This window comes from Salvelinus sp. IW2-2015, linkage group LG1 (genome assembly GCF_002910315.2).
Source record: "Salvelinus sp. IW2-2015 linkage group LG1, ASM291031v2, whole genome shotgun sequence".
Classification (NCBI taxonomy): domain Eukaryota; kingdom Metazoa; phylum Chordata; class Actinopteri; order Salmoniformes; family Salmonidae; genus Salvelinus; species Salvelinus sp. IW2-2015.
In genome coordinates, this window is record NC_036838.1 from 14,355,169 (window position 1) to 14,364,142 (window position 8,974).

Here is an 8,974-nt window from a genome sequence, read left to right on the forward strand (position 1 = left end):
ATTGGATTAAGCACATCCTGAGTCACATGAAACCATTTTAACAAGGAGAAAAAGCAGAGCTGTTCGTGAATCGTGTCACAACAGCTGCCAGTGAACATACCCCCTTTTAGTGTGAGATGGAGTCGATTAGAGGGAGTAAAACAATTGTTGGCCTTGCTAGCATTTCCTTGCCTCCATATAAAATTAGTTATTTTTTCTCCAGACCTGTGCCTCAACACAATCCTGTCTCGGAGCAGTACGGACAATTCCTTCGACACCAAGACTCTTCCTAGAGCTGGCCGCCTGGCCAAACTGAGCAATCTTGGGAGMAGGGCCTTGCTCAGGGAGGTGACCAAGAAYCCGATGGTCACTCTGATAGAGCTCCAGAGTTCCTCTGTGGAGATGGGAGATCAATCAGGCCTTTATGGTAGAGTAGCTAGATGAAAGCCACTCCTCAGTAAAAGGAACGTCAGCCCCCTYAGAGTTTGCCAAAAGGCACCTAAAGGACTCTGACCATGAGAAACAAGATTCTCTGGTCTTATGAAACCAAGATTGAATTCTTTGGCCTGAATGCCAAGCRTCACATCTGGAGGAAACGTTGCAGCATCCCTAAGGTGAAGCATCATGCTGTGGGGATGTTTTTCAGTGGCAGGGACTGGGAGACTAATCAGGATCRAGGGAAAGATGAAAAGTACAGAGAGATCCTTGATGAAAACTTGCTCCAGAGTGCTCAGGACCTCAGACTGGGCCAAAGGTTCACCTTCCAACAGGACCACGACCCTAAACACACAGCCAAGACAACGCAGGAGTGGCTTCGGCACAAGTCTCAATGTCTTTGAGTGGCCCAGCCAGAACCCAGACTTGAACCCGATTGAACATCTCTTGAAAGACCTGAAAATAGCTATGCAGCGACGCTCTCCATCCAACCTGACAGAGCTTGAGAGGTTATGCAGAGAAGAATGGGAGAAACTCCCCAAATCAGGTGCCAAGCTTGTAGCATCATACCCTAGAAGACTCCAGGCTGTAATTGCCGCCAAAGTTGCTTCAACAAAGTACTGAGGAAAGGGTCTGAATACATATGTAAATGTGATACTTAAGTTTTATATTTGTAAGAAATTTGCAAACATTTCTAAAAAAACAGTTTTTGCTTTGTCATTATGGGTATTGTGTGTAGATTGAGAGAAAAMATAAATAAAATAAGACTAAAGTAAAAAGGGGTCTAAATACTTTCCAAATGCACTGTCAGCCATCTCTCACACTTGCTTTTCCAACTGTTATTTCCTCAAGTCTCAAGGAGTAACATGATTCATAGTGGTCATATTCAAACAAATGTATCTGGCTGAGAAACCATGCAGGGGGACAGGTTTTAGGAGTTGGCCTATTACCATCACATCTTCTCTACCATCTTACCTTCAGCAGGAAAAAAGTAACCTTTTCGGACTTATTCGAGACCCGCCCCGGATACGGAGAACTCTGAAAATGAGCCTTAAATCCTGTTCAGCAAACTCTTAATGGTGCATTCAAACCAAAAAGCATGTCCGATACAGCGTTAGAGAAATTATCTGTAAAAAATGTAAATTAGCATAGTACAAAAATACTCATAAAAATCTGTCAGTTTAAGCTGACAGATGTATCTCAATCCACCGATGTCACATTTTATGCATCTGTGCTGAAAGGTGACAGACATTTTATGCATCTGTGCTGAAAGGTGACAGAGCGGTTTGTCAGGCCATGAGACATCCCAAAAATTGTCATTCTCAGTCATCTGTAGCGTCCGGTTAGGCCTACTAACTATTATGACCCCTTTATGGAAAAATGTAACTCTCACAGTGGTGTTCTTCCTTTTGCTCTACGGTCCCCACAAGCTTCTTGGGACTCGTCTTCAGTCAACCTGCAAACTTCTGTCTGTTGCGTCCAAACAGTTTGGGCTACACACTAGGTGAGACAAACACATCAGCTGTTTTGTTCTAGGTCGCCTATAAGGCTCAAGACTCATCTTAAGGTCCTCCGTAACAATTTAAGAAATTCATGTAAGTATACATGGGTTCTCTAAATAAAAAATAAATGCTTCCTGATCTTATATCTCGCAGATTTTAATTTAACAAGGTAAGTCAGTTMAGAAAAAATTCTTATTTACCATGACAGCCAAACCCTAACCCAAACGACGCTGGGCCAATTGTGCACCGCTCTATGGGACTCCCAATCACGGCCGGTTGTGATACAGCCTAGAATCAAACCAGGGTCTGTAGGGACACCTCTAGCACTGAGATGCAGTGCTTTAGACTGCTGCGCCACTTGGGAGCCACAGATTATAGGACAGATACTTCAGACCAAACCTATATATTTTGGGAGGGGGGGGTAAACTGTTCCATGTAGTGGATCTGTTAATGAATAATAAAAAATACGCATCAGTTTGTCTGGTTTGAATGCACCCTAATACAGCCCTTTTAACTTTGGCATTCATAACACTGAGCTTTCTTTTGAAAAATGGGAAAACCTGGTGCACACAGTGAAGGTCTGGACAAAATAATTGATTTCAAAGTAGTATAGAGTAGACAACACATTAAGTTCATCACCTTGGCCCTCCATAGTGATGGGATGATAGTATTGGGAAATATAGACAGCGTCTGATCACACAGATGGTATGCGATTTATTAATTTCTTTACAATAGGCAGCGGTAATAAATCCACAGACAGTCCATAAAAGCTTCCAGCCTGGACCATCCTAATTGGCTTTGGCGCGGAGCTGTGCCCTCTTGCCCGTGACGGCCTGGAAACCAGCCTTGATGCTGGCAACGGAGCAGCGGGAGTGGCATGTCTCGCACTGCAGGAAGTAGAGTCGTGTGTCCTTCTGGAGGATGGTGTCGGGGGAGCGGCATGTATGGCACGTCACATACTCCTCTGTGAAGAGGGAAAGAAACACTGGCGTGAGACTGGGAAGTAAAGCTAATTTATCGAATTAATCTTAACAGTAAGTTATTCAATATGCAATAAAAGAGCCTACGCTACGAATTGACATAACATGATCTCTGGAGAAACRTCTCCAGCAGGTCTGGTTATGAACATGGCTTGCGAGCAATGTTGCATCCCTCATATTAAACACATTTTTGTAAGTACAGTAGATAAACACCATCCTCTCATTTGCAATTATATGATTAACTGAAATCTGAATTATATCAATTAAATAGAGATGTGTACAAAGGTAGGACAATTGTCAACACAAACACTTACTAATATATCTTCGTAAGACATTCTCTATCTGTTTCTGCTGGAATCGTCCTTTGATGATGAGCTGATTAGTTCCRTCTATAGAACCACTGTTGCAATAAAAACAGTTTCATCCATGAATCCATAGCCTTCTTACACTCATTCATTTAACAATTATTTTTTAAGCATGATAACTGTTTTTCTTCACTTGCCAACCCAAACCGTACCTTGTTCCAAGCTCAGCCAACAAGAAGGCCAGGAGATGTTTTGGCTGGCGATGCAACCTGTCAAGAAATTAGCAAATGAGGGTAAGGGGGACTAATGAGCAAAATAATGAGATTCAACAAGTGAGAGTGAAAGTCAAAAACTCCATATCTCTAAAAAAAGGCAACAGGGGATCTCAGGGTACTGGCATATACAGTTGGCCGGTACCCAGATTTTCATAGTCATAACGTTTCTGTACCATACTGGGGTATACRGTATTTCCGGAACGGCACACAAGGGGCGCTATAAAAAAAAGAAAAGTTTAAATAAATTGGAACAGGGATCTTGATCCAGTAGGGATTTAATGTAGCTTGATCTTGACATCTAGTCACTTAGCTAGCAAGTTAGAAAMCCAAATGCATTGCTGKAGCCCTGCGCTAGATATTATTTGACATCTTAGATTTCTGAAAGTTATAACGTATAGTTATAAGCAGTGGCATAATACTGTCGGTATTTTGAAATACCCCGGTATATCGCCCAAGCCTAGTGGCATATCATTCTCACAGTTTGCAGATGTCTGTGAAGTTAACGAAGGAGGACTTCTTGGTGCCCACTCGGACCACCTGGGGAGGCTTCATGACAAACTTCCTCTTCTCCCCAGCCACCATGTCAGGGTTCTTCTCCCGCATGATGTTGAAGACGCGGTTCAGCAGCTATAAGGGAGGGAGATGAGTCAGCCTGGATTTTAGGATGAAATACTTGAAACACCACAAAAAAMCATTCACGTCAACAAGACGTGACCAGTTAATTTTCTAAATGAAGATATGACTAACCATTCCTTTCTTTAAGGTCATGATGACCAGGTGTCTTGTCCTACATCTTAGGTCTCTTATGAAAATGTTCAGTTGGTAATAACTTGGGTGTAATATTCCTCTAAAATCTTAAAAAGTCTCTCTTGACCCAGACTTAGACTGTACCTCGTCATATGTGTAGTCTCTCTCTGAGCCCGCCCACGCAGGGCCCGACTGTGTGCTGCTGAACGTGATGTCGTCAGTGTTCTTTCCATCTTCATCTTCCTGGGCTGTAAACCACAAGGTATGACAGACCAAAGGTGTTTGCATGCTGGTTGTATTAATTAAACGCATTATAGCTTTTATCCAGCCTGTAAATTTGGTACACTCACCATCATCTTTGATTTCCATGTCGTCATCCATGTCGAAATTCACAGCCTTTGACTTCCTTTTCTTTTTTCCTAGTTCTAACATCAAGTCGTCCTCGTCGTTGGTTTCGGAGGGCTCTGCCTCAATTTTCAGCTCCTGTACATCGACAGTTTTGCAATACAGTCAATTTAATACATAATACAATGCCACAATAGATACACGGTATAATAGAAACATAAAATTTTTACTTTCTACATATGCAAGGATATATCTTATCCCTAAATATGAGACATGAAGTGGACAAACTACAAGGTTGAAAGGAATCCATGTTGTAGATAAGTCAACAAACATCATTTAATAGACGCTCTTGTGAAAACGTGTTAAAAAAGAAGGCAACAACCTACACACTAAGGTCCACTGGCCAGCTCTCTGGACACTTGACCCAAAACGTACCTTCATTCCATCCTCTACGTCATTGTCAAATGTCTTTGCTTTCTTCTTTTTCTTCTTCTTCTGGTTGAAGAAATTTAAGTCGTCCAGGTCATCTGAGATTTCTGGAAAACAAACAAACCAAGATCAAAAAGTTTTACTTACAACAGGTCTTAGAAAATTCTGACTACATGCAAACTCACCCTTTAGGTTTATATTATGTTAAGGTCTCGCCTTCCTCACCTTTCCTCCTTCCCTCATCCTCATCAAAGTCCACCTCTCTGTCCTCTCCTCCATCCACCTCCACCTCCTTCGTTTCTGGCTGTGGAGCATCCTCACTGGCACCGTCCCCTCCTTCTTCATCCAACATGAAAGGCTTCTTCTTCTTTTTCTTCTTCTTGGACATGTTGGGGTCAAATATCATCTGCAAAGCACAAAGCCAAAAGAAAAGTGTTACAAATGGYTGACCCCTATGACACTGTCAGTATTACATCTTGCAAATATATCTAGTTTAAAAAGCCTGTTGGAAAWGACAAATATTGGCAGATTATGTGTTCCTAGTCAATGTTGCATCATGATAAGGAATTAATGTGTAATGTTAGCTAGCTTGCTGTCAATATGATAAAGAACAGCTGTCAGTAAATAGTTGGTATTTCACTAGTCTGATTGTTCAGGTGAAAATACACAATTAATTGGTATATACAGCCTGACGTTAATGCCTCCAAAATCTTGTAAATGTTCCTTACAAGCCAGAATATTGAATACAATTACATTTAAACTCTGGCTCCCGAGTGGCACAGYGTTCTAAGGCACTGCATCTCGGTGCTAGAGGTGTCACAACAGACCCTGGTTCGATTCAAATCAAATCACATATTATTGGTCATACACATGGTTAGCAGATGTTAATGCGAGTGTAGCGAAATGCTTATGCTTCTAGTTCCGACCGTGCAGTAATATCTAACAAGTAATCTAACAATTTCACAACAAAAAAACTAAATACTGCATAGTTTCCGATTCCAGGCTGTATCACAACCGGCTGTGATTGGGAGACCCATAGGGTGGTGCACAATTGGCCGAGCGTCATCCGGGTTAGGCTGTCATTGTAAATAAGAATTTGTTCTTAACTGACTTGCCTAACAACTTCTTAAGACTAGGGGGCGCAGTTTTCGCTTTTGGCTAAAAAGGCGTACCCATTTGAAACTGCCTATTTCTCAGCCCCCGAAACTAGAATATGCATATAATAGTCAGATTAGGATAGAAAACACTCTGAAGTTTCCAAAACTGTAAAACTGGTATTGCAGGCTAAAACCTGAGGAAAATCCAACCAGGAAGTGGCCCTGTTTTTGAGACCTCTCTGTTCCCATGCATACCTATTGCCCATTGAAAGGGATATCAACCAGACTTCTTTTTCTATGTCTTCCCTAAGGTGTCAACAGCCTTTAGACATAGTTTCAGGCTTTTATTTTGAAGGATGAGCGTGAACGACCACATTGCTTAAGTGGATAGGTGGGGGCTCTGAGTGATTTTTGCGCAAAAGTGAAAGGCAGCCATTGTTTCTCTCGGTCCTAGTGAAAAGCCATATTATATAAAAGCCATGATATATTATCGAATAGATATTTAAAAAACATCCTGAAGATGGATTATAAACAACGTTTGACATGTTTCTGTGGACATTATGGATATAATTTGGACTTTTTTCCGGCGTTGTCGCGAACGCTCTTTCCGGTGGATTCCTGGGCATAACGCAGCAAACAAACAGAGGTATTTGGATATAAAAAATATCTTTATGGAACAAAAGGAACATTTGCTGTCTAACTGGGAGTCTCGTGAGTGAAACCATCCGAAGATCAAAGGTAAATGATTAATTTGATTGCTTTTCTGATTTTCGTGACCAAGTTACCTGACGCTAAGTGTTCTTATTGTTTTGTCGAGCGATCGATAAATTTACACAAATGCAAGTATTGCTTGCGCTGTAMAGCATAGTTTCAAAATCTGAGACGACAGATGGATTAACAAAAGGCTAAGCTGTGTTTTGCAATATTGCACTTGTGATTTCATGAAATTATATTATTTAAATAAATACTTCCTCCACTGGTTGTCTGAGGTTTTCCTTATAGAGTGCTGGTAGGTATATGGTTAAGCACAGAGAAAGTTAGATTTAAACTGGACATTTTGTTTCTCTCGTCAGTAACTATTGAAACAAGCAATATTGACAAAAATGTCATTGAAATCAGGGGAGGATGGAGAACAAAAACATGTGTATATATTTATTTTAAAATCACAATAAAATGGTGTTCTTTATCCTCCTGATTCAGAAARTACTATTTGTATTGTCATAACATGCTTTGTTCAATAGCTAGTTAASGAGAGAAATCGAATATCCAATGTAAAACTAATTTTACATCCGTACTCTAGATAAACAATCCTTTCTTTGGATATTTTGTCTCACATTTTGAGCAGCTAAAGGACAACCCGAAGAGATAACCAGTAGTTTAAATGTAATTTTATTCAACATTCTGGTTTGTAAGGAACATTTAGATGATTTTGTAGGCATTACCGTCAGGCTGTAACTACTATAAAGTAATTAGTTGTGTTAGCTAAACAATGTATCCAATTCCTTAGTGCCGGAATATGCTCATATTTAAGATGGCAACAACAATTAGACTGTTGGCCATATGGATGGAAACTAGCAACGACGAATCACTTCCATTCGAGCACACATTGACGAAATGTCTGTTCGCGAACTATAGCAGCTAGCTAGCTATTGCATTGTCAACCACGAAACAACCACTAACAGCTGACGACTGCTTGTCGATGTCAGCCAAATTAAATTGAATCAGAGACTTTCACACAATGCCAAATAGTTCGCAAACTACATAGCTAGGATTTGACTATTTTTTTTCGAAATGAAGCAGCTAAGGGGTGGCTAACGTTAGCCAGTAGTTAGCTAGCTAGCTTACTGCCTCATGTCATGCTCACACATGTGTAGGCCATAATGACGTTTCTCATGAAGACGAATTTACAATGGTAAATCACTATATAAAACGGGATTAGTTACCTCGTCGTCTCCAGACATGTTTCCAGACTATGATAACGATTAAAATCCCGTGCAGTATGTGTTTTAACCAACCAAATCATTCAGTTTCGGGTTTCTTGCATCAGCTACCRGGCACTAGAAGATGCGCAAGCGCAGAAGTTCCATCTTTCATGCGCATGTGTAGAAATATCTAMTGGGATATGTTGTTTTTTGTGCTCCACCTCAACCTTTAGGTCAATGTCAATATCTACGAAGATGGAACACCTGCACACAATAGGCTTTAAAGCAAGTACCTTTCACAAATGATGCATTACTATTATTTCTAACTTTTTAACTATTTATTTTTTAAGCCACAATAAAAATCTTTTCCATAGTTTTCTTTGCATACTATTTATATTTACTACTGTATTTATATGTACAGAGCCTCCATTGAGATCCAAGGTTCACAACATGTATTTCATGCATGTTATAGCAAACTATGTGTTAGTTGCTGGAGCATTTTACTCAGAAACCCAGATATTTCTCCAACAATTTTATGGTCTCAAAACATAATTATTTTGCACATAAGTTATTCATTGGTGTTCTTATTTTGGGCCTGTATTTAGCATTTTATAAGGATCACCATTTCAGCTGCATACTTTCCTGTGGTCCAAAAAGGAAAAAACAACACATCAAAACGAAACAATAGTCTACATCAGGTAGGTAGCCTAGTGGTTAAGCGTTGGACTAGTAACCGAAAGGTTGCAAGATTGAATCCCCGAGCTGACAAGGTAAAAATCTGTCGTTCTGCCCCTGAACAAGCAGTTAACCCACTGTTTCCTAGGTCGTCATTGAAAATAAGAAATTTGTTCTTAAAACATTTTAGGGCTGCGATCCCGTTAATGGGATCGATATGACAACAGCCAGTGAAAGTGCAGGGTGCACAAATTCAAACAACAGAAATCTCATAATTAAAATT

At 40.3% G+C, this 8,974-nt stretch overlaps 1 protein-coding gene across 1 annotated transcript; it reads right to left on the bottom strand.

Moving 5' to 3' along the window:
* Positions 1-2,605: 2,605 nt before the first annotated feature.
* On the bottom strand, positions 2,606-8,188 carry eif2s2 (eukaryotic translation initiation factor 2, subunit 2 beta). The gene is made up of 9 exons (XM_023983974.2): positions 8,038-8,188; positions 5,223-5,403; positions 5,004-5,104; positions 4,574-4,706; positions 4,368-4,471; positions 3,955-4,103; positions 3,414-3,470; positions 3,211-3,296; positions 2,606-2,880 (listed from the first exon to the last, which is right to left on the bottom strand). Exons 1-9 carry the CDS (start codon positions 8,053-8,055, stop codon positions 2,705-2,707), a joined length of 1,005 nt encoding a protein of 334 aa, XP_023839742.1. The 5' UTR covers positions 8,056-8,188; the 3' UTR covers positions 2,606-2,704.
* Between the last annotated feature and the right edge of the window lie 786 nt (positions 8,189-8,974).